Source organism: Onychostoma macrolepis, chromosome 05 (genome assembly GCF_012432095.1).
Source record: "Onychostoma macrolepis isolate SWU-2019 chromosome 05, ASM1243209v1, whole genome shotgun sequence".
Taxonomy (NCBI): Eukaryota; Metazoa; Chordata; class Actinopteri; order Cypriniformes; family Cyprinidae; genus Onychostoma; species Onychostoma macrolepis.
Window position 1 is genome coordinate 24,365,528 of NC_081159.1, and position 26,675 is coordinate 24,392,202.

A 26,675-nucleotide genomic window follows, 5' to 3' on the forward strand; every position below is an offset into this window, starting at 1 on the left:
GCTGACATTTGCACACATGCCCAAACCAGTGCAAGGGTTAGTGCCCCGCACTGTGTGTGTGTGTGTGTGCACGAGAGTGAGAGAGCTTTACCATCATTATAAAATGCCTGTTTACAGCTGCTGTCATTACCATTTTGTGTCTCTGACTGGCCTGGCTGCTCATCTGAGCGTGTCTGTGTGAGAGACAGTGTTTGTGAGCTTTTGGTTTCCTGGCTTATCATGATGTTATTGCTGCAGTCATTGATCTTTCTTCTCTGCATTAACACACATACACACACATTGCTTCAGGCGTCTGGTAAGTCCATCAGAGAAAAACAGCTGGGCTTTTAAAAAATATAAATAAAAAGTTTGGGAGTGGAGAGATGTGCACATAACCTCTCAGCCTCTGAAGGTGATTTTAAAGTTTAATGAATAAACTCAGTGGAGATGCTCTCAAAGCTCAAAGTACATTTTCAGGAATAACATGACAGGAAGGACAAAGTGCTTTAACAGTTATGCGAGAACTGTTCATAAATAGAGACAGACACTTATTTTTCTCTCTGGGGATGTCTTTGAATCAGAGCACACACACATTTGCATGCAGTGCTTGTATTAGTCAGGTGAGCTGGTTTAGTAACAGTCGCTCACAGCGCTTTGAGAGTGAGTTGTGCATCAAACAGTTCCTGAGAAAAAGGTTTTGACAGCGTACGTACGCAGTGACCCTGCTGTTTTAATTGAGGCAATCTGCATCGTGGAGAGAAAACTGTAGGGGTCAGGGGGTCTGTAAACAGGTTATTTTTCACTCGCTCTTTTGCTCTCGCTCCCTCTCTACGGTTTTCCATCTTCTCATCGTTTTTTTCTTTATTGCTCCCTGGAGCGTTCGAAAGACCGATGAAAAGAAGGGCAGAAAGGCAGTAAGCAGATGTAACCTGCTGGCTCAGTTAGAAGAACAAATGAAGGAGAGAAAAACAGCGAGAGGGAGACACGTAATCATTACCTTGTCTCTGTGTAATTTCTACACCACTAGCATCACCAATTGGAATTGCAAAAATAACTTGGTTGGCATGAAATGGAAATTTCTAAATGCATGTTATTGGTTTATTAAACAATCCTTCCATTTTATTTTTACAGTTTTTTTTTTTTTTTATTAAAATGTCATAGCTTAATCTTCCAGTGAAACATCAGACTTCTCTCTGGTGATGTGGTCCGGATTTATGTAATAAGTTTGTCCTTTTAATAAAATTAATGTCTGTCTCCATTGAATCAACAACCGGTAGATTAATCAAAGTTTTCAAAAATTCAAAATTTTTAACCCCTGTTATCTTGTATTCTAATAAATAAACTTATATGACACCAAAATTTTCACACTTAAATTTTACAATTCTCAATAGGCTCTGTGCACAAGCGTAGCGACGAACTTCCGCTATCGCCAGAAGTCGGGATATCAGTTTCCGGTTTTCATTCGCGTCGCCCAAAATGTAAGTATTTACTAGCTGTCTCCGAGATCTGCCAAGCAGAATCAGCGATGTCCATCACATCGTTAATGCCTGCTCTCCTGCTCCAATACACAAACGAAACAAGGGATTCAAACGCAATATATCGAGTTAAGTTATATGCACAAAAAATTTAATGTACGTGTTATTTCAGCATCTAGCGGCTAGCGACATGTTAATTTTAGAAGCTTTTCTTTATCAATTTTAAACGCAGACTGTTCGTTTTTATTTATTATTATTATTATTATTTATTTTTATTTTTTTTGTGATAATTGTATTATCAATTGTATTAAACATCTCCCCCTCTCAGTTTCTAATAAAGATCTGGTCATTGTTCTACAGGTCCATTTAAGAACACTTTAGCATACTTTTTTTTTTAAAGTACTTATTATGGAAATATATTTAAAATAATATACTTAACTGTAACAACATGTGATGCTTTTGGACACTTAACTGCAGGTTAATTGCAATTAAATGAAAATGTGTATTTTTGTTGAACCACATCTATCTTTATATGTAATTTCACAATTATTCCAGAAACTTTAATTTGACATCATTATAAAGTGTACTTTTAAAAATTGTCCTTGTTTGTTAAGAATCATAGTCATGAAATTGGGCTCCCTTTTAAGTACACTCAGGTGGCCTGTTAATAAAATTATTAATATTATCTCTAAGTGAATTTAACATCACAATATTATAATATATATTCTGAAATAACTGAACAAGAATGCATGCAGTAACCCGAATGGGGACCAGCAAGGTAAACTCACCTGCCAATTTTAGCCACTGTTTTCATTACATACTATTTTAAGAGTTATATTAAATATGAATTACCTTGGCAAAATCCCCGGGACATTAGAAACGCCGGGTTATTAAAGTAACGTTAACAAGCTTATAATTGTGGGTTTATCAATCCTAGCTTCACTTGAACTGTGAGTTTTCTCAGCATTCCTCATCATGGACCTGTAGCACAATGAACAGACATCACCTGTGCCCTGATCTTTATTAGAAACTGAGAGGGGGAGATGTTTAATACAATTGATAATACAATTATCACCAAAAAAAAAAACGAACAGTCTGCGTTTAAAATTGAGAAAGAAAAGCTTCTAAAATTAACATGTCGCTAGCTGCTAGATGCTGAAATAACACCTACATTAAACTATTTGTGCATATAACTCGATATTGCGTTTGAATCCCTTGTTTCGTTTGTGTATTGGAGCAGGAGAGCAGGCATTAACGATGTGATGGACATCGCTGATTCTGCTTGTCAGATCTCGGAGACAACTAGTAAATACTGACATTTTGGGCGACGCGAATGAAAACCGGAAACTGATATCCCGACTTCTGGCGATAGCGGAAGTTCGTCGCTACGCTTGTGCACAGAGCCTATTTCAATACCACAGCAAAGACTACTTGATTAACAAATATAAAGTTCAAACATTACTAAAGACAAGTGAAAAGTCAGTAAATAAGAACAAATGAACTAAATACAAGCAATAGCACATGAATAAACGGAACAAAGATAAAAATTAAACAATGCTTTAGGTAGGTTTGTAGGTGTTCAAGTACAGAAATGTAAAATAACTTTGCATATTTTCACAGTGTAAATGAAATATAGATTAATCATCATTGTTAAAGCTACAAAAGTGAGTGATTTTCTTTCTCTCTCTTGTATGTATGTTTTGTATGTATTTGTCCATTCAAGCGCAAGAAGACAGAAAGAAAATAAGGGTCTCTCGCATTGCTTGAGACGCGGCTCTATGTGTGCGTGCTTTGCGCACAGAATACACTGAATGGAGTTATTCACATCTTTTTGCACTTGAATGCTTTAAAATAGCTTGGATGTTCAAACTGGCTAGGTGTATTTGTCCATTAAAGCGCAAGAAGTTGCAAAAGACATCTCCATTCAGGGTTTGCGTGGATACTGAATTTAGTTATTTTGCACGTCGTCTTGCAAATCTTGAAAGCTTTAAAATCGATTGAATGCTTAAATTGTCAAGGCACAAAAACGCGTACAAATGATGAACTTTCGTGAGGATGCAGCAGTGGCCCGATCGGGCCAGTGACAAATCCTTCAGCTGTCCTAAGCATCTTTCATGCTGGCCCCGGGCCATCTGGCAGTCCTTATTGTCTTAACTGTTGATTACATATTTAAATTGACACTTCCCCTGTCTGTAATTGGTCCGACAAACAGATAGTCCCGCCCTAAAGACACATTTTTAGTCAAGCCAGTGTTGCTGTGTTGTGCTTCTCAAACAAGTTGAACAATATTTTGATTGCACCACAGTGTCACAGTGTTTACACTTTTCAGGAAAATCAACCTACAAAAATGTCTTGCTTATAGATGACTATATTAAGCTGAGATAGTAGAAAGCATTATACCAAAAAATACACACTTCAGCTTTAAGGACTGAATGAGAGAGTGAGTAAGAGCTGAGTGTGTCTCTCTGAACTGCAGTGATCATTTGTTCTCTCATGGTGAGAGCTGCTTTCCACTGAGGTGCGATCAATATAGAAAGAGAACAGGATGGGACCACCTAAAACACAAACTCACACACTAAAACAGATACCCACACAAATGCAATGCTCCAAGTGTGTGTAGATATTATTGGTATGATTTTTGTTCTTCTTTAGACAGATTTCATGAATATCCAGTTGGTGAATATCACAATATCACATCTTGACTCAGTTGAACAGTTACCAAAACACCCAAAAGTGTCAGCTAATGAATGTTTGTATATCACTGATCATTGTCCATGTGCTTGGAGTGGTTTTGGTGAAAAACCACCAAAGTGATGATGCAGTTTTAAAAGCCAACCCAGCAGTTACCATCACCCTGGTTCCCACGACCGAATTTTGAATAATCCATTGCCAATTGGATTATTGCAGAAAATAAGCACTGTAGCCAACATGTTTGATTAGTACACGTTTTCGCATCATGATTATCTTCACAAATGAACACAACTTTTGAAATTTTGAAGCCAAAATGCAACTGCCAGAAGTAAAATGCAGTCTCGTGACTTCAGTGTCACCATCACTAAGCTTCCGACAACTCTTTTAGTCTTCATTTAAAAATTAACAATAACCTGAAAGTTTGAGTTTGTAAGAGTGCGGTTAGAAACAACAAAGCTGTGAAAGCTAACTAGTAAGTAGAAGAGTTATCCTGTTCGGTGTCCTGATATCTGTAGTCACATTTAGCCACTTAATTAGACAATTAAAAGCTTTTAAAAATCATGTATTGTATTACTGTCGTAGAATATTTTGAGCTTGTTAACAGACCTTATTGCGGACATCTAACCAAAAACCCATTGACTTAAGGATGATGGAACCAGAAGTGAGTTTTCTGAGGTTTTTGGCCACAAAAATGTGTAACTCAAAACACAATTGGTGGGCAGCATTGCTTTCTGGTGGATCATATAGGGCTACCGCCACCTACTGGACTGGAGTGTGAAGCACTTGATGGTGCAGAGGAGAGCATTGGTAATCGCCATGATTTTAATGCATAAAAAATCTGCATATAAAAATACCATTTTGATCTACCACTAATTTGAATATTTTGTCTATGGTTGATATGGCTTTATGTGTAGGATCAATGTGAGTGTTTGTTTGTATGTAGTCTCTTACGTTGTTTGCAGAGGTGTTCTGTGTTGTTTTCTCTGTTGTACTAAAGCTCTCAATTGTGTATGAATGTGTTTGCTTTGCTGTATGAGTGTTTGAGCATGTATGCTTTTTTTAGCGTAGGCCGTGAATGCGTGTTCATCTGTGTGTGATGATTTTTAACCTCTGGGCTCTCTGAGTAATGTGACATTTGCTTGTATTTTCCTCCTTTTCTCCCTCATGTCCACATGCCACCTATTTCTTTTTTCTTGCTTATTTGTTTGTATGTCTTCTGGACACATTTAGGAACATTTGTCCCTTTTGTTCCTTTTCCTGGAATTGACTAACCTCTATTCGTGCCATAGTCTGTTAGTCTCTCCTATTCTCTCCCTCGCTCTCTTACTTTTCAAGAAGCAGGTGTTTGTTTAAGGCAAAAATCATTTGCTTCAGACAAACAGTACAAATGTCCTCCCTCTGGATAACATAAGGTTGTAAATATTCAGTTAATAAGACCGCACTAAAGCTGAATTAATGCTTAGCACTGAGTTTTCTCAGCATTCTTTCCTATATTGCTGTAGAGACGTCAGTGAACTCAATCCGTCTACTGTCAGCTTAGCTACATGGTTGCCAGATTTAGAAACACTTGCAGTTTATCTTTAAATAATTTAGGTGACAACTGCATTTAGGGTATTTAAAATAAATAAATAACAAGACATTTGATTTGGATTTTTGACAAATTCACATCGTATTTCAATACATGCAGCCTGTGATCTTAAACCTTCTGTCATAACCTTTCCATTTCTGCGAAAAGGCTATTGTCTCTTCAGATCGTTTTTAAAGGCTCAGATACACACACAAGTACACACGCTCAGTAGAGATCATCATAATACGTAATGCTTATGATTGTTTGTGTGCCTTAATGATTGTTTATTCTAAACTATACACTGACTCTGCTTCCATCTCTCTCTTGGTCTGGCAGTCTGCTCTCAGTTCTCCAGGGGTGTATATGCAATATTTGGATTCTACGACAGGAGGTCAATGAACACATTAACGTCGTTCTGCGGCGCTCTGCACACCTCCTTCATCACTCCATCTTTTCCCACGGACACAGATGTGCAGTTTGTCCTGCAGATGAGGCCGAGCCTCCGGGGGGCGCTTCTCAGTTTGCTAGGCCATTACAAATGGGAGAAATTTGTCTACCTGTATGATACTGATAGAGGTGAGTAAACACACACACAAACACGTATACTGGAAGTGTTTGAACACTTAAAGGGATAGTTTGAGAAAAGCGTTTGGTGACCTACGTTCTTCAAAATATGTTCTTTTGTGTTCTGCAGAAGAAAGAAAGTATATAAGTTTGGAACAACGTGAGGGTGAATAAATGATGACAACTTTCATTTTTGGGTGAACTATCCCTTTGAAGTAGCACTGCAATGGAAGTAGCAACAGATCTTTTCTTCAGTATTTTGATTCTGGATTTAACCGCTCATTGAAAAAGAAAAACTGCAGGGTGGGGACTTGGTTCTGTGCATAGGTTGTTGAGTTCGAGTCCCGGCTCAAGGACCTTTCCCAATCCCATCCTTCCTCTTTCTCCCACTTTGTTTCCTGTCTTATATACTGTCCTATCCTAATAAAAAGGTAAAAACAGCAAAAATAAATAAAAATAAAAAAGTGGATGCTGGCATGGGTTGGGGTTTAAGCGGACTAAATGTCCCTGGCCATGTTTACACCTGCTATTAATATGCATTTTTGTTAATCCGATCATAAGTGGATGACGCTAAATACAAGTGTAAAGGAGTCTTAATCGTTTTGAGTTTGTCAGCTTTCAGCCACTTCCAGAGGTAGTCAAAAATGCATTTAACTTGATTCTTTCATAGTGTAGATGCTCATACAGGCACAAAAGGCTCTCTACCTACTCGCCTAATATGCAGTCATTGTGGGGTGTGTTGTGAGAAAGTTCACCAAAACAAATAGATTATGGTCAAAATCATGGATGCTTTCTTTATCCTTTTCCATTCGCTTCCTTTCCAGATCACTCATAATCTGCGTAACGGGTTCTTTCAGTAAATAGTATTTGTGTGCTGCACTCGACGCTCTGTTAAATATGATTTAGAGTGTGACAAATGTGAACACATGATCTGTGCTATCAAATAAATGTCTATGGCTCATGGTCACACAGAAGCATGCCAGTACATAAATATGTATCTTAGTGTCTTAATTGTTTAGATTTTTAGAAGGCACATTGAGTTTTTATAGCTGTTATATGAGTGTAGGTCTAATGTCAGCTTTTGTTCACAGAAATATTAAAAATCAGATTTTGGTTTGCAAATTCTGCTAAAGCAGTAGACGTTGCTGTTTATATCGGGCATAGTGGCATCAACCACTGGTATAATGGAGGACAGTTTTTCTTTGTGTTTGTGTTCCAGATCACCTGATGGGCGTACAGCCAACAATCACACATTTTTCCTGGCTTGTTTACTCTAAAGAGAGTGCTTACAGGGACAGTTTAAGATAATGAGAGACATTATGTTTTCTCCAGGGATCTTCCTTAATGGATTAAACGCATCATACTGAAGAGCAGACCAGTGTGCTTACAGATAAAAGTCAATGAAACCTCGTTTGGACCTCCACTTCTTAATACAGTGGGTGCCAAAAGTCAGAGACCACATTGAAATACTGGGGTTCAGATTTGATCACGTGAATTCTTTGGTACAAATGGTCAGATTTTCTTCCTTTTAAAGCACTAGATGCTCTTTGGATCATTCTCAAATCGTGATACAGTGCAGACAGTCTCAATCTGTTGCCACCCTTGAAAACACCCACTACTGTCAGCAGGGAGTTGGGCTGGTGGTGCCAAACTTTAAATGGTTTTACATCACCACAGGGCTCATGCATCTGTTAAATACGCTAAACAGTGACGATTAAAAAAAATCTGCATGTGCCTTGGCTTGCTGGTTAACATAAACGCTCTAAGACATTGATTTGTGCTGTTGAGATGAGTGCCACAATGTTTGGCAGAGACTCTCAATAAAAAATGTAAAAGGCCAAGTACATAATTTGAAAAAATGCAACTGTGAGAGAGGTTAAGAGATATTTAACGAAGGTGCTGTAAAAGATTTCATACATGCAATGTTTAACAAGACCCTCTTAAATTGCTAATGAGAAACTCATGTTTAATTAACCCATCTTTAATAAACCTTTGCAGGTCTGACACATGGCCTCCCACTGACACTAACATGTATGACTTTAAGAGTTGAAGTGTTTGAGTGTATGTGTGTCATTTGGATTCTCACCTCTCTGCGAGCTGTCAGTCTTGATTAATTGGTCACAGCTAAACAGCCTGGCGGCCTGGCACTCCAGGACGTATGCTAATTAAAATAGTGATTGAATGTGCGTGTGTGTGTGTGCATGTTGTCCTATAATGAATGTGATCACAGGGCTAAAAACGAGACAGAATGGAACAGGGCTGATTTGTGTCCTTTGTGGCCTTGAGCTGGAGGTTATAAAGGGTGTTAGTGAACATTTCTGATACTTTGTATGTGCTTTGAATCCTGTAATAGGAATTCTGGGTTAAGTACACCTGTGGTACTCTCTCAGAAAAAATGTACACATTGGTTTTTTTTTTTAAAGTACACCTGTGGTACACTCTAAGGAAAAAGATACAAAAGCTGTTACTGGGGCAGTACTCTTTCAAAATGAACTAAAATGTACACAATTTGTATCTTTAAGGTGCTAATATTCATATCTTGGGGCAAAGTAGGGTAAAAAGGTGTACCTTTTGAAAGGGTACCACACCAGTGACAGCTTTTTTTTTTTTTTTTCGTCTCGGTCTCTGTTGTCTATTAATAATAAAAAAAAAAAGTTTCGAAGCTGTCCCTCAGTTTGGATGAACCACAGAAAAACAAATGTACAGAAATTTCATGTATATTCATAATCAGCTATTGAATTTTGTAATATATTAAATAATTTTAAATAATTGTTAAACTAGGTTTAGGGTGGTGAGGGCATTTTTATTTGGGTATATTGCATAAAAATAGTGGATGGGAACACCTACATTTGTAAAATAAATCAATGAATAAAAAAACCTAAAAGAAATCTAAATAAAATTATAATTTGTTTATTTATATTTTATATATATTTTAAATGTTGGTATCATTTAAAAAGACCAAATAAAATATTTGTTTTCTGTTTTGCACCACTTCCCATAAAAGTAATGATTTTTTATTTTAATCAAAAATAATTTTGATTTTTTTTTTCTTTTTTTGGTCACACTTTAGAATAGGGAACACTTATTCACTATTAACTACGACCTTTCCCTCAATAAATTCCTAATTTGCTGCTTATTAATAGTTAGTGCGGTAGTTGTTAAGTTTAGGTATTGGATTAGGATTAGGGATGTAGAATAAGGTCATGTAAAATAAGGCATTAATAATTGGCTAATATTCTAGTAATATGCATGCTAATAAGCAACTAGTTAAGAGACCCTAAAATAAAGTGTTACTCTTTCTTTTTTTCTTTTCTTTTTTTTTTTTTATAAAGTAATTTGAATTTGGAGGGAAACCTAATTTATATCAGAGCAAACACACCCTCACTTGCTGGGGTGGGGTGCCTATGCAGGGGTCTGTATGTGCTGCAGTGGGTCTGATGTATTGCACATGACCTGATTAGTTGAGTAAAGATATCATCTGCAATGGATCTGATCTATAGTGGAGCTTATCTCAAATATATGAATGAAGGCCTAATACGCACTTGCACACATATGCACAAATGTAAATATATAAAATATATATAAAAATGTGTGTTCTGCCATTGCATTAGCATCATTAGTGCAGAGTTGCAGTAATTACATTCGCCATGCTTCTTTCTCTGCCTTCCCTCCTTTCATCCCTTCAGATTTGCACTGCATCAGCAGTTCCTCTGTGTTCTCAAACCAGAGAGAGAAATGAAGCAGTACTTGCTCCATCATTCTGGCCCTAATTCTGCCCTGGTACTACATCTACACAGGCCCTTCATAGCGGTGTATTTTACACCATGTATTATTCTCTGTTTCAGGGTTTTCCATCCTACAGGCCATCATGGAATCTGCAGTGATGAATAATTGGCAGGTGACAGCACGTTCGGTGGGGAACATAGTGGATCCGCTGGAATACCGGCGCATTATTGAAGAAATGGATCGTCGGCAGGAGAAGCGTTTCCTTATCGACTGTGAGGTTGAACGCATTAACAGTATTCTAGAGCAGGTATATAAAAACACACATTCAGACTTCATTTAACTTCATTTCATTTGTCGTTCTGTCTGTCAGTCAGTTCACAGAATCTGTCATGAACGGTTCTGTCTGAGTTTTGTGGTATTGATTAATACCTTTCCAAAATTCAACCATTGTTAGCAAATAAGGTGATAAAAATAGTGTGTGCGAGAGCGTGCGTGTGTTTGTGTAAGTAGGGCACAGCGTCCTGTAACAAGGGAACAGTGAGAAAACTAAAAATACTCCCTTTCCTCTCATCCAAAAATACAGCTCTCAAAGGTACTGTTACATTCTCCGATTCTGTTTGTCTCTTTCACTTATTCTTTCTCTTTCTGCTTTTTACCCTGTGTCTCTGCTTTCCTAGCTTTTTCCCACACACACATATACATGCAGAGGAAAGAGTGTGTTTGTGTCACTAGGAGGTCACAGAGATAATGAAATTCACGAGTAGATCAATCAGCACTCAGAGAAAGCTAATCAGAGCGCTGCGCTTCCAGCAGACTGGCTGTCTGCTGCTATTTGTAAATCAATAGCTGTGTGTGTGTGGGTGTGGTTGAGTCGTACCTTTATGGTGTGCCTAAGAGTCAGCAGAGCTTTACTGGCACGGCGTTCAAATTTTCAATATCGCCAATGTATTCAAGTGCTGCACCTTTGTAGAACAATAAATAATAATAATAACACAGTCCTGTGACGTGTGGGAAGATGCAGTATTGTAACAGCTCCACTGTGCCCAACAGGTTCAAGCAGGACAATGGAGACAGTTCTTTCATTTCTGTTTATGTAAAAATGGGCACTACTACTGACCTGATTTCTTTTATCAAAACACAATTTAAACACATTTCCATAGATGAAATGCGGTGTTGTATTCTTTAGGTATTTATAACTGTCATTGGACATTGATAGTACCACCACTGTTAAAAATGTTGCAGTAATGACATTTTTGGGGGAAGTATTGTTTGTTTTAGTGCTGAACAGTGTTATTTTAGTATAATTGGGATGCTATTATGGTGTTTATTAATATTTTAAAATGGGTCAAATTTAAGTTCATTTAAACGTTAATTTAACATTTTTAAATTAGTTAAATTAACTGTTTTTTGTGTTTTTGTCACTTTTTGACATTTCATGTCAATAACTTTTTTTTTTTATTCATTAGAATTTTTATAAATTTTCTATTTTTATTTTGAAATTATTCCAATTATAATAATTGTATATTATAATTATAATTGTATTAAGAAATCCAAAAAATTATTAATCGTTCAATTAGATGTTTGAATTTTTCTTTAATTTAAAATAAGAGTGTTTTTGCTTAAATTAGATTTTGGAATTAAAATACTCCATGACATGGTAGAAACATTTTTCCATAAAATGACAATAAAAGTCCTTGTCACTCATGGCCTGTGGTTTTCATTTTTCCCCTTAGTGCTTTTAGCCCCCCATGCTATTAATAAAAAGAATAGTGGTGTCAAATGATTAATCGCCATTAATCACATCCAGAATAAAAGTTTTTGTTTATGTACAGTGTATATTTTTTATATATATATACATACATACATACATACATACATATACACACACACACACACACACACACACACATATATATAATGTATGTGTGTATGTATATATATATATATATTATATATAATACACACACATACAGTATATATTTAGAAAATATTTACATGTATTTGCGTGTATGTTTATATAACTTATATATATATATATATATATATATATATATATATATATATATTATATTTAATTTACAAATATAACATATTTTTCTTAAATATATACATGCATGTGTGTGCATTTATATATACATAATAAACGGTACACGGTATAATAATACACGGTACACACACATTATGTAAACAAAAAACTTTTATTTTGGATGCGATTAATCGTTTGACAGCACTAAAAAAGAAACAATTATTTTTCCCCAGAACATTTTTTCTGCTATTTACTATTAATAAAAAGAAAAACGCAAGCAAGCTTTCCACCTTTTTTCACCGCTGGGACCACAGAGTGCCCATATAGTTACAGAATCACCCCTCAGCAGTTCTTCAGGCTTTTGCTTTTAATTTGTTGTTTGCCAGTTTAATCTGTGATTCGCTCATTTGGATCTCATCGTCTGCATAACAATCAGACTTAATGCTGGGTGACACTCTTTCATTCTATTTCCAGGTCGTGCTCTCAGGAAAGAACAGTCGAGGATATCATTACATCCTGGCTAATCTTGTGAGAAAATACACACACATGCCCAGATCTCCTCTTTCTTAACCTTCTGTGAGTGACCTTTCATTTTGACCACTGACCTTCGCTCTCTGCAGGGATTCTCTAACATGAGTTTGGATAAGGTGTTTTCAGGCGGCGCAAATATCACCGGATTCCAGATCATAAATCCTGATAGCCCGATCGTGCAGCAGTTCCTTCAGCGCTGGGAGCGGCTTGATGAGAGAGAGTTCCCTGAGTCTAGAAACACTCCCCTGAAGGTCTCTGTCTCTCTTTATTTCTATGCTTATTTATGTGCATTTGTGATGTGTGTACTTATGAATATGTTTGCGGAGTTTATTTGTATATGTTTACATGTAATTTATGACAACGTATTTTGATGAGTTTAATATAGCAGTCATGCAGAAGTTTCATTAATCATCACTTTTTTTTGTTCAGTATTGCTTAAATTCTCCCATAATGCACCTCTTTCAACTGTTCACTGAGTGTTAAATCAAATAGAAAATGTGCATTTGAATGTTTGTGTGGTTCTCTGTTTATACTGAGGTGTGCATACATGTATCTGTTTAGTACACCTCTGCCTTGACACACGATGCCATCCTGGTGATAGCCGAAGCATTTCGGTATTTGAGACGTCAGCGTGTCGATATTTCTCGTCGAGGGAGTGCAGGCGATTGCCTTGCGAACCCGGCTGTACCATGGAGCCAGGGAATCGACATTGAGAGAGCTCTCAAAATGGTAGGAGGGGTCCATAATGGGCCTCAGAGATAGGAAAAACTTTAGGAAAAAAAAAAGCTTTGTTCACATTTTTAATCAATGAATGTGCAATAATAATTTTTACCTGTAGACCTTATGCGCCAGAGAAACAAGCTTACAGCCATCTTTTGAATTGTGTGTTTACTTCTGTTTTTGTGGATTTCAATGGCATCGCTGTTAAAGAGTTAAGAAGCTGGTGAAGTGGATTTACTTATTATAAAGTTATCAAAAGTTATCATGAGCATTGTCATGTTTGAAGCAGATACCACATAAAATGTCAGTAGACTGGGGAGATTTTAAAATGAGCAGTTCATTCATAAATCCATAAGATCTTACCTTCATGCTGTGGAAATACAAACCGGAAGACAGAACACAATGAACACAGTGCTGAAAAGAGGCGGGCTACATAAGATCTATATGGTTATATGACAATTCCTTTGTTTAATAATGTTGTATCATGCTTTCACTTTTTGTTATGCTTGTTATTTTGTTGGTGTTACTGTTCCTGTGTGCTTTCCTCCTGCAGGTTCAGGTTCAGGGTATGACAGGAAATATTCAGTTCGACTCATTTGGACGGCGATCAAATTACACCATTGATGTTTATGAAATGAAACCGGGAGGAGCCAGAAAGGTTAGTGGCTCTGGGAGGGCAGTTTCTATAAATTCACACAATATTACTGTCACAGTGAAGCCACAATCACTTTAGAACATTAGCATATATATAATATATAATTTTATTATTTTTTTTATTTATTTTTTCTTTTTTGTGTTTGTTTGTTTTGTGTGTGTGTGTGTGTGTGTGTGTGTAGTGGTGGCCAAAATGATTAGAACACTATTATTTTCACCAGCTAAAACAATGGTTTTAAGTCAGTTATTTTTTTATCTTTTGCTGTAGTGTGTCAGTAGGAAATATCAGTTTACATTTCCAAACATTCATTTTGCCATTAATTGTAATAATCCAGTGAGATCTTTGTCTGACAACAGCCAGTGCTCCACACAGAGATCTGATCTGATCATCCTCCAGTCTGTCTGGAATCACATGAAGAAACACAACAAACTGAGACAGACTAAATCCAGAAAAACTGTGGCAAACTCTCCAAGAAACCTACCTGCAAAGATGCAGTACTGTTAAATGTTTTAGGCACTTGTGTAAAAATGCTGTAAAATGAGGATGCTGACAAAAATATTGTCATAAATATATTTTCTTTGTCAATTAACATCAATTAACTAAATTAAATCAACATTCGGTGTGACCATCCTTTGCATTTAAAGCTTTTGGCTTTTGCCCTCGGTGCACTTGCACATAATCTTTCAGGTAGTTTTGCAGGTAGGTTTCTTGAAGCATCTTTGAGACGTTGCCACAGTTCACAGCAACAAAAATCTCACTGGATTATTACAATTAATGAGATGGTCCTCACTGCAGAACACAAGATCATAGACCACCTTACATAGACCTAAACCTACCCGTCTCCACCCCCTGATCCATAAACCCACCCATCCCCACCCCTAAACCTACCAATCTCCACCCCCTGGATGTGGATCCAACTCCGCCCCCTGGATCTTTTGTTCTGCAGTGAGGGGCTACTGCAATTAATGGCAAAATGAATGTTTGGAAATGTAAACTGATATTTCCTACTGACACACTGCAGCAAAAGATACAAATAACTGACTTAAAAGCATTTTTTAGCTGGTGAAAATACTAGTGTTCTAATAATTTTGGCCACCACTGTATATGTAGTAAAAAAAAAAACTAAAACTATACAAAAAAAGTTTTTTCTCTCTGCCCTTTTTTAGACCCTCATCATTAAATGTAAATTTTTTTTCCCCATTTCTTTCATTTTTTGAAGTTACAGTATGTTTAAGTAAATATTTTCTCTTGAAAGCTCATATGACGCCTTTAACATGCACTTAAACGCTCCAGCTGCCCTCATACTTGCTTTCTTCCTCCATCAGTCATGAGATCATGTTTCTACTGAGTCATTCTCTTACTGAATTGCTGTATTTGTGTTATTGGTGGACTGTGATTGATTGATTCTATTTATGCTGTTGCTGTTTCTATCCCTTGCAGATTGGCTACTGGAATGAATATGAGAAATTTGTTTATATAGTGGAGCAGCAGGTTACCAACGAATCCTCCTCTGTGGAAAACAGAACCATTGTGGTCACTACTATTATGGTACACTATCTAAAGCTGCTTTTAAATATACCGAACCATGATCCTTCTGCCCTTTCAGGTTTAGTGTCACAGTTGCATTGCATTCTGGGGGGGCAGAACGTTTTTCTGTTTCGCTTTGCTTTGCACTCACTCACTACATGTTGAAACAGTCGATCACAGAAGAGTGTTTCAACTGTATCCGTGTGAGTGCCAAAGCATTTTCAGTTCCATTCCGGTGGCCTGTTGTAGCAGTGACATCACAATACTGGCTTTGGTAAGAAATAGGTTAGACAGTCTCTTTCTCTGCTTCTTTCACCTCACCAAACGTAAGTACTGAACGACTGAGATGCCAAGCTGGATGCAAATTGCAGAAAATGTACAGAAATATACACACAAGGCATGGCTGATGGTTTTCTCACACATGGTGTGAAATAGTAAGCATCAGAAAAAGAGTCTCTCGTTTTTATATCCCCTCAGAGTTCAGATGTGTTTTGTGTTTTCTGGCCGAGGTCCTGTTTTTAACATCCAGCTGTCCAATCAGATGTGCCCATTAGGTGCAGACAGTTTGTTCTTTACTTAGCTCCCTAAAAATGACATAATTGTCCATGCCAGTACGATGAATGTGAGCGGGTATGTCGCTATCTGAGTGAGTGTGGCTAGCGCCCACTCAATAGCTAATCAATCCAATTAAAGTTTTTGATTAGATTGCTTTTCATGTTTCTCTGATTTATTATTGACCTATTTAGGTGTCACATGAAGAGGAGTCGTGGTTGAGAACAAGCTCAATATTGTCTTCCAGTGATATTACAAAATAAATTGCATACAAATGCAGAGCCACTCTTGAGATACATCCTCTGACATACAGCTCAATTTTCTAAAAATAAAAAATTCTGACTTGGATCAGAAAGAGACTGAGCAGCACTTATTTTGTAACTCCCAAAGAGTGAACTGTGTTGCATACACGTTTAAATAGCAAAATTTATTTAGAATTTTATTTCTTCTCGTGTTGACTTTAGCTGCCAACTCATATGTTAAATAAATGATAGAAATAAATTTAAATATGAAGAATTGCAAAGCTTCTTAATCTAGAGAATTTCAGACAGGACGTGTGCCAGGTTGTGCACGTGGAGATGTTTTGCCTACTGGACATGTTACATTGGACAACTCGCTGTGTTGAAACAAACGCACGTTAATTGAACCAAATGCTGGAAGCGAATCGGTTGGGGCTGTACAGTGATTACAGCTGGGCTTAAACGAGTTTCATAATTATGTCCTTAATGAAGAACTCTGAGAACTTGAGGGCAGGGGTGGATAGAGGAGAGGACTGAGATGAAACAGAAAGAATATTAATTAAAGATGAATATGGTAATTAATCTTTTGAATAATACATAACCTGAAGGTCACAGAAACCAAATCTTAGTAGGAAAAAATTAAATGAGCTTCAGAACTACAGTTGTTTTAATGCAGATAAGTTACATTACTTTAGCAAGATGAACATTTGTAAGACCAGTTAGAATTACATAAATAAACATGTCACTAAGTTTAGTTAGAAAAGCAAAGTCATATTTAAATGTACCATAAGGTTCGCCTTATGTTACATTTAAAAGTGATGACGACCTCTTTCTGACTCTGCCTATGATGACCTCATAAGTAGATACAGAAATTGAAAGCAGGCTAATTAGATAATTAGTTTAATAAGAGTTTTCAAAAAGAATGTTTCATCCTGCACAGGTTGGACAGATGTGCTCGTGTAATGAAACCAGTATAAATTGCTGGAAACCGACTGAAAATATGGATGATGGGGTTCAGTAAATAAGATGAAAGAAAACTCGAGTTTGATCTGATGCTATTAAAGCAGAATTTTGATCTGAAGTTTCATCCGATTTGGCCTTATTTAAAATAAGTAAAGGCACACACATGTGAGAAAACCTCTGCTTTAACCTTCCTGCATGCACTGGACACATACGTGCGTGTGTGTGTATGTGTTTTAAGAAGACGTCCATATCCTTGCTTGCTTTAGACTGACAAATGACTTCAGTTTACTAATGAGAGGACCTGCAACTTCACATCTCTGTCAGCTCTCTTTTTCTCTCTCCAATTCGAGAAATCAGAAACTGCTATTAAATAGCACTGTCCACAATCCCAAAACCCAATTTAAATTCAAACTAGTCTTCCTCACAGCTGCTATTTGTCTGGTAGCTTGGCTGTTGGTCACGTTGTTACGAGACTCACAATGCATGTTTATATTTCAGTGTTTGTGTGAACGAGTAAGAATGAAAGAGGTGTGTATGTGTGACACATATCAGCATGATTGCAGACTAATCAGTGATTTTATGTTTGTGTGTGTGTGTGTTCTGGGCTGTCGGTCTGAAAGCCAGCTGAACCTCATCTGATTTGGTTAACAGGAAGCTCCATATGTAATGTACAAGAGGAATTATATGCAGATGGAAGGGAATGATCGCTATGAGGGCTACTGTGTAGACTTGGCATCAGAAATCGCAAAGCACGTGGGCATAAAGTACAAACTGTCCATTGTGGCTGATGGGAAATACGGAGCACGCGACCCTGAGACCAAGACCTGGAACGGCATGGTGGGGGAGTTGGTATATGGGGTGAGTGCTGGGAAAATGATCCTGCAATGGGAAGTTGTGGGTAGTGGGATAGTGGCTGTGTGAAACCAGCAACACTTTGGAGGCCTCATATAAAATCACTGACCACTCTGTCAAAATAAAAGTTCAAAATATATTATGCAAGATTTTCTTAACATTTCAGTTTGGAGTTGTTCTCATCATTCTTTCCTGTGTCAGATGATTTATTTTGACATTGTAATGTGATTTTTAATTTTCCTGGTGTTGCTGACATCACCCAAGTCTTTGGTCATGGTCAGTGTTTTTACACGATAAAGCTCAAAATTAGTGCCTGTCTGCATGGGTCTTCAAAATGGATTTATTTGGGGAAAACAAAAATCTGCTCCACCCATTTGGTTCCTGTTAAAGCTAAACAACTTATTCTTTATTCACTGTAAGAATGACAGGAAGTGGGTGCATGTGTGTGTCTCTGTTTTTGTGTGCCATTCAACATATCCTGAATATGAGAGACATATCATTTTTTTGCCTACTTATAATTTTTATATCCTGTCAAGAATTTATCATAAGATATTTATTGACCGTGACATGAAAATACTTCTTGGCTTATATTGGCCAGAATTTTGTGCATCGCTACACACGATATTATTATGAAGTTCTATTTAGATCTTTTGTTGAATTTTAAATTGAGTTCTGAGTTCCATTCATAAGCAGATGGAGACAAGAAGGCATTTTGGGACAGAAGTACATGGTAACATCTGCTACTCACAGTTATAACATTCAGATAAATGGAAAGAATGAACCGAAGGTACTTTAATTTGTTGTTGGTATTCAAACAACTTGATCATTCCTGACTTTGCCATTTTTATTTTCATTCAGTTTTGAGAATAGTAAACCATCTAATCACATGTGCATGATCATATATCATTATGAACTGAGCTTTACTGTGTTCCATGTTTCCAGAGAGCAGATATAGCTGTGGCTCCTCTCACTATAACCCTTGTCCGGGAGGAGGTGATAGATTTCTCCAAGCCCTTCATGAGTCTGGGCATTTCCATCATGATCAAGAAACCACAGAAGTCCAAACCAGGGGTCTTCTCCTTCCTGGATCCGCTGGCCTATGAGATCTGGATGTGTATTGTTTTTGCATATATTGGTGTGAGCGTGGTTCTCTTCCTGGTGAGTCGTTTCAGTCCATATGAATGGCACCTGGATGAGAACGAAGAGGCGAAGGATCCGCAGACGCCCCCCGACCCGCCTAACGACTTCGGCATCTTTAACAGTCTCTGGTTCTCTCTTGGAGCTTTCATGCAGCAAGGATGCGATATCTCGCCAAGGTTGGTGTATTATTCAGCCCATCCTTGTCTCTCCATCCTCATCTTTCTCTCTCCCCTCATCTTTGCATTTTATGGTCGTCTTGTCTTTCATGGTGCATATATGTTATTCTACTTGGGGTGTTTCACTTTTTAATAAGCTTATCTTCTAACCTTAACCTATTCTGTTATCACTTCACTTTCGTCATTCATTCACAGTCACTCATCAGTCACAATATTGTCACTACAGCTGTTCCTGTCTTTATCTCCTCTTTTTCTCTCTTGAAGTACAGCTTGTTTTAAATCAGTGGTTCTCATTTTTTTAGTCATACTCTTCTTTGAAGCTAAAGAAACTTTTGCACTACATTCACCCCAATAATATCATCATCTGTCAGTACTGATAGCCAATTTTGGCACTTGTAATGACAATATATAATCATTTAACAGATTGTTTTGCATGAATCAACTTAAAAATGAGGGAAAAAACAAGCAATTTGAAATGCACGAATTATTTTTGTTAATACTTTTAAGCTCCATTCACACCAAGAACAATAACTATAAAGATAACGATATTAGCGTCGAACAATATTGTTTATTCTAAGCACACGCTTGTCTGCTTTAAATTCTCGAGCTCATTATAGCACGATGGAATCTGATTGGCTGTCAATGTTTTTATCATTCATCAGCTGGAAAAACATCATGTTCTGAAAGTGATTCCAACGATATAATTAATATAATACGATAAATAATTTCTCTGTGCCTTTATCGTTATAGCTGTGGTTGTGGACTGACTCTGCTATTCTTTAATATTGAGAACGATTTTTAGAACTATATCTTTATTGTTATCTTTGTAGTTATTGTCCTTGGTGTGAACAGACCTTTACTGTTAATGATAACAGAATGAACAGAAATAATGTTTTTTAAATTACTTTAAAAGGAAATTAAAAAATTAAAAAAATAAAAGATTATATATATGCTTTGCAGGCACAATAATAAAGGCTTAGTTCACCCAAAAAGGAAAATTCCGTTTTTTTGTTGTTGTTGTTGTTGTCATATAAAAAAAATCAAGATTTTGCACTTTGAGAACCACTGCTTAAAGTGATGCTGGGCACCAGCTAAAATAATTTATATTCACCATGTGTTGACTGTAAAATGTTCAGATTTTCTCTCTTTCACTCTCTTTTTCTCTTTCTTGGAGGGCTACCGTGTTCTTGCTGCATGTCTATTTTACTGTCAGCAGTTGGTGTTTATAAACTGTTTCAGTGGAGGAGTGTCAGCCCTCTTCACTCATTCCATCATTTGTCTATTCATTCATTCGATTTTCCTGCCCATCGTACTCACCTAATTCCTCTTGGATTCCTGTCTTTCATTCTTGAGGTGATCTTTGTGACCCTGTGCTTCTCATCCTCATCTTTCTGCTGTCTCTCATGAGACACACCTGTCCAAGAAGCTTCACTTGTACTTGTGATTTTGTTAGTTTCTTGAGGACATTTACATCTTTTATCGGCAGTAATAGTTTCAATACATCTGTACTATTTGTTAACCTTTCACGGGGGTTTTGTTTGCTTTCCTATTGTCTCTCTTTCTCCCTCTTTCCCTCTCTCCTCTCTCTCTCTCTCTCTCTCTCTCTCAGGTCTCTGTCTGGCCGTATTGTTGGAGGTGTGTGGTGGTTCTTCACTCTGATCATCATTTCATCCTATACGGCCAATCTGGCTGCTTTCCTGACTGTGGAAAGGATGGTGTCGCCTATAGAGAGTGCAGAAGACCTGGCCAAGCAGACTGAGATCGCCTACGGAACACTCGACTCCGGTTCCACCAAAGAGTTCTTCAGGGTAAGACAGCAATAAAAAATATACTGTCAAATGCAATAATATTGCTATTTTTAGCCAAAATGAGGAAATAAGTTTGTGTGGTTATTGATAATAAAATTTTGTGTTTCTCACTCCTGATCCTGGAGTTTCCCAGCCATATTTTAGACCTCGCCCTTATTTACATCGACTGTTCAAAAGTTTGGGTTCAGTATGATTTTTTTAATGTCTTGTACAGGCAAACTGCAGTTACTACACCAATGCTGAAACTGAAAAAAAGCACTTTACGCAATGTATAATCCATAATGTTACATATGCCTTGTGTCCTGTATGACAAAAATACTTTTTGGATCATTCAGCCTCAGTTTTCCAGGAAAAAAATAGGATTCTAATCAGCTTTCAAATCTCATATGGATAGCGTTTGTGCGTTTTTTGTATTTCTGGCACTGAATGGATGAGTAAAATGTGCATTTTTCTGCCTGTCTGAGCAAAGTCTGATGTGCATTATTCAAATCATTAGCTAAACTGGATTTGTCAATTAAAGGAAACATTCAAAATGTGCAGTACTGGAAGGGTTTTTGATTCAGGATTGAGAGATGCTGATATATGGGTTTGAGGAAGTGTCTGATTTCTTTTCTTAAATGTCATAAATTTTGACAGTTATAAGCTTACTTTACATGTTCATGCAGTGAGAATGGTAAATGATTGTTGCTTTAAACAACTTAAATCCGAAACGACTAGGTAATCTAAAGGAAAGCACATATTTTTGTGCCTTTACTTGCAAGAAATTCTGAGACTGAACTGCGTTGACAGTCAATTGGCAATCTGACAAAGACATGTCACCACAGACATGCGACCATCTATGACTAAAGACATGTTTTACTGAATCTTAGCCAGAAACCGTTTTTCATGTGAGCCAGCCAGAGGCAGAGTGTGTGTGTGCATGTGTGTTTTGAGATGACAGGGAACATTGCAGTTTTAAGATGACCCAGATACACACCACTGCTGAGCTCATCCTGTCATTTCACCTTAATGTCACCATTACTTGCTGTGTGTGTGTGTGTGTGTGTGTGTGTGTGTGTGTGTGTGTGTGTGTGTGAGTGAGTGTATGCAAGCAGATATACATGTATACGTAATCAGTCACTCACACAGTCACTGTCACCTCACAGACCCACTATAGAGTGGTTGGAGATGGAGAACACATGAAATGAGGTGCCCTTTTGCTCCTCTCTCTTTCATGAGTTGTCATCTGTTAACAAACTGGATCAGAGCAAAGATGACAGGAGAGCAGCTGACACAGATGTTGGCTGAATTTGATGTGGAGACAGCCTCCACCTTGTGTTCATAACGTATTATTGCAGCAAGCTATCCTAGCAAGTAGTGATTGTAACTTAGCTTCGTTAGATGGTAATGTTAGTTTGAGTTTAGATTTAGAGGTAGAAAAACAATGTGGGTATATTGTGGAACAGTCACCACAAAACAAGCAGTTTAAAGAAACAATCACCCTCATGTCATTTTTATTTCTTCCATGGAGCACAATTGGAGAAACTGTTATGCCGGTAGACTTTCACATGAAATTACAATGAATGAGAACTAACATTTAATACTTCACAAAAAAAGGATGCAAAAGCACCATAAAAATATCAAAAGAGAGTCTACTATTTAGCAAGGATGCATTAAATTGATCAAAAGCAGAAACAAAAACTGTAAATGCAGTAAATAAATGCAGTTCTTTTGAACTTTCTATTCGTCACAGAATCCTGAAAAAACGATGTATCAGAGTTACCACAAAAATATTAAGCACCGCAACTGTATTCAACACTGATAATAATAATAAATGCTGTGTTGGGAAGGTTACTTTGGAAATGTAATGGGTAATACAGATTACAAGTTACCCTGAAAAATGTAATAAAAATGTAATAATTTAAAATGTAATAAGTTGATTACTTTTCTGAATTTCTAACAAATGTTTTCAACTGATAATCATTTTCAAACATTTAAACCAGGCAGGGTTAACCTTTTAGAATCTTTCATCATTTCAATTAGGATTATAATAATTTATTTTTAAAGCACAGCCACCACAAAATCAGACTTTAGCGCCTCTTTTCACTTTGAGATCATTCTGAGGTTAAATACAGATTTAAAATCATAACAAGAAATAGTTTAATAGCCGTAAAACTGTTTTTGAAATCAAATCTTTGCATACAGGGAACACTGCCATCTAATAGTTAATCTTAAAAAGTAAAGCATTGACATAAACCTAAATAGGTAATAAAACAATTATTGAATAAACATCCTATTCTGTGTCCTAAACTCCTGAAACATTGGTGTCTCATATTTTAGAACAGTCAATGCAATTGATCAAAAAAAGAAAAAAGAAATCAGTTACCATCTGTATGCCTGTGAAAATATTCAGATGTGACCCCCTTTGTAATCTTTCAAATTTTCATAATTAATTACACATTTTTTCTCAGTAACTATAACTGTTTACAGTTACATTTAATTTGTTATTAAATTACGTAATTCCATTACATACAACTACTGAATAAATGTTACTTAAGCACCAAATCAGCATATTAGAATGATTTCTGAAGGATTATGTGACATTGAAGAGTTAAGGCTGCTTTGCCATTATAGTAATATATTACATTTTAAAATATGTTCAATTCAAAAACACATTTAATTTAAGGCTTGCATGAAAAAGTTTTTCAGAATGACTACTTTTTGCATTCACTTACACATACAGGTTTAAAAAACTTAAGTCTGAGTAAATGATGACAACAGTTTTTGTTTTTTGTGAACTATTCTTTTGATGAAGATAATGATAATGTTAAAATACAAAAAGATTTCTGGGAGGGGTTATGTTTAGGGTTTTGTAGATGGAAATATATTGGATCAAATATTAAAAATCATCAGTTTTAATCAAATATTAAAAGTCAATTAAGTGTCCACCATGATTAATGGCTCTGTTATGTACTTGAGGATTGGACTGGCCAGACACAGCTCATCCAGTAGTGTAAGTTGGTACTATGTTTATCAGAGATCTGAAAAGAGTCATTATTTTTGCATTTCTATTTGGTGCCACTAGTGGCACAGAAATTACACACTTCCTGCTTTGAATTCTACAGTTTGTGCCAAAAAACTCGAGAAAAACACATTCACATACACTCCTACACCAGCTGTTTGGAGGTCAAGTTAACCTACTTACATGTACGATATGTGTGAGTGTATGTGTAAAACTCTGTCCTATAAAAGAGAGTGTGTGTGTGTTTGTCCTAATAAATTTAGGTGTGTGTGTGTTTTCTCCAGAGATATCCTGTCCGCTACACGGCCATTTATAGCTACCCTCGCAAGAGATGGGCACAGAATATTTTGGCTTATGAAACTTAAGCTTTAAATCACCACAAATGCAGAATTACAGCACAATTACAAGGATAAGTAGAGCCATGATTTCTCTGTTCTTTCATACATTCATTCCTTCCATGCATTCTGAGAATGATGTGTGGGAGAACTGTGTGTTGACATGTTTAGGTTTTTCTTTACTTATAGAGCTTTACTTTACTTTTTATATATATATATATATATATATATATATATATATATATATATATGAGCAAGCTGTGGTTGCTGGAATTCTACCGTAAAAAATAAGGTAGCAACATTTTAGGTTTTACGGTTTTAACTTAAATTTGCAGTAACTGATATAATGTTAATATACCAAACTATAGAAGTACTGAAATCTGTTTTGTACCTTTGAAATACACTGATAACCACCAAATACAGGTGGTGATGAGAAAGTCACATGATGAACCAAAGCCCATCACAAGCAGCTTTTAAATAATAATATACATACATCGAAAGTGCTCAGTGTCATTCACACAAACACTAAACCCCATCATGGTGAGACTCATTAAACTGAAATATGCAATAAACATTAATTTAACAACATTAGATGTTACATACAACCCTAATATACATAACTGATAAGAAGAAACAGTTATTTCAAAGAAAAAACATCCAATTTGAAATGCAACGCATGGAATTCTGGGAACATCAATTTGTGGTTTTTCCTTTTTATTCCTTAATTTTACATTCTTTTTCACTTCCAAAAACGGTATTTCACCATAAATTTGTCTGAAATGTCTATTACAGTTTTTCACCGTATATATTAGGGGAACTTGCTGTTAACCATTTTTAGGTTTTTACTGTAGCATTTTCACAGTTTTTTACCGTCACTTTTTACAGTGTAGAAATTTTCCTGGCACCCGTCATATATGTAACCAAATGTTGCTACTTTTCTAATAATATAGTGGAGCATTATCTGTGGTGGCTGGTATAGTTCACAAAATAAGTCCCAGTCCATCCCTGCTGACAGGAAGTTTTAGGTAGCCACTTTCTTATTTGTAAAAGGTCGCGAAACTCACACGTCTCTCTCTTAACCTTTCAATTATTTCCTCTTTGTCCTTTCTCTCTTTCAGCGATCAAAGATCGCTGTCTATGAGAAGATGTGGTCTTACATGAAGTCAGCCGAGCCGTCCGTGTTCGTTAAGACCACCCCCGACGGAGTGGCTCGCGTGCGCAAGTCGAAGGGGAAGTTTGCGTTCCTGCTCGAGTCCACGATGAATGAATACATCGAGCAGAGAAAGCCGTGTGACACTATGAAGGTGGGAGGGAACCTGGACTCCAAGGGCTACGGTGTGGCCACGCCCAAAGGGTCGGCATTAAGGTGGGTGGAATAATATAACAATTCACTCTGTTGTTATAGTATTCCACCTACCCTGATTCCACCATCTCTCTTCTCTCTGTCTCGTTCATGTTTTGTTTTTCATTCTTATTCTCTCACCCTCTACCTTTTCTCATTCTCTCTTTCCTTGAACTCTTTTTCTTTCTTTTTTGCTTTCACTCTGCCTGTCTCTCTCTCTTTCTCTCGCGGTACATAAGGTAAACGTGTCTGTGTGTTAAGTTTCTTTTTCTTTAGTCGTGTATGTTGTGGTAATGTTTTTATCGTGTTTCTCTCTACAGAAATGTCATTTAACTTAATAATTTACAGTCCATTTTTACAGTGTAATGCCTGTTGCTGTTGATTTCCTACCCCCTTTTTCTTGTCATCCTCCTTCCTCTTTTTTTGTCGTCTTTGTCCTTCGTGCTGTGTTTTTTTTTTTTTTTTGCAGTTCTGTAATGTTTGTATGGTTGGATTGTTTGTTTGTTTGTTTTTTCTCTGCACCGGTGCTGTACTGCCTGTTGCCAAGCATGTCATGCCATACACTGTTTTTTTTCTCCTCTTGCATCCTTCCCATCACTCACCAGAACTCAACCTCTTTTTCTTCCTCTCACTTCTTTCTGTTTCTCTCTGCACCACACGCACCTCACTTGCACACACGCTTCTGTCTGTACCCAGTAGCTGGCGCAATTAACCAATCGAACGGTCCAACCAATTCACCAGTTAACCAATCGAGCGGTCCAACCACTTCACCAGTTAACCGGTCTCTCCTCTTGTATTGACCCCTA

The 26,675-nt window shown here is 36.8% G+C and overlaps 1 protein-coding gene across 10 annotated transcripts in view; it reads left to right on the forward strand.

The window, feature by feature from the left end:
- The window catches only part of gria3a (glutamate receptor, ionotropic, AMPA 3a), a 51,207-nt gene that overhangs the window by 14,220 nt on the left and 10,312 nt on the right, over positions 1–26,675 (forward strand). For 5 of the 10 annotated variants that reach the window (XM_058777338.1, XM_058777337.1, XM_058777341.1 and 2 more), the window contains 11 exons: positions 6,049–6,288; positions 10,122–10,309; positions 12,503–12,556; positions 12,649–12,810; positions 13,121–13,288; positions 13,833–13,937; positions 15,375–15,482; positions 17,867–18,073; positions 19,010–19,383; positions 20,993–21,191; positions 25,646–25,893. In XM_058777338.1, coding sequence (XP_058633321.1) covers positions 6,108–6,288; positions 10,122–10,309; positions 12,503–12,556; positions 12,649–12,810; positions 13,121–13,288; positions 13,833–13,937; positions 15,375–15,482; positions 17,867–18,073; positions 19,010–19,383; positions 20,993–21,191; positions 25,646–25,893 — 1,994 coding nt within the window. In that variant the 5' untranslated portion in view covers positions 6,049–6,107. Of the gene's footprint in view, positions 1–2,838; positions 3,018–3,075; positions 3,119–6,048; positions 6,289–10,121; positions 10,310–12,502; positions 12,557–12,648; positions 12,811–13,120; positions 13,289–13,832; positions 13,938–15,374; positions 15,483–17,866; positions 18,074–19,009; positions 19,384–20,992; positions 21,192–25,645; positions 25,894–26,675 lie in introns of those variants that run through there. The other 5 variants (XR_009271532.1, XM_058777336.1, XM_058777339.1 and 2 more) reach the window with 4 other exon arrangements.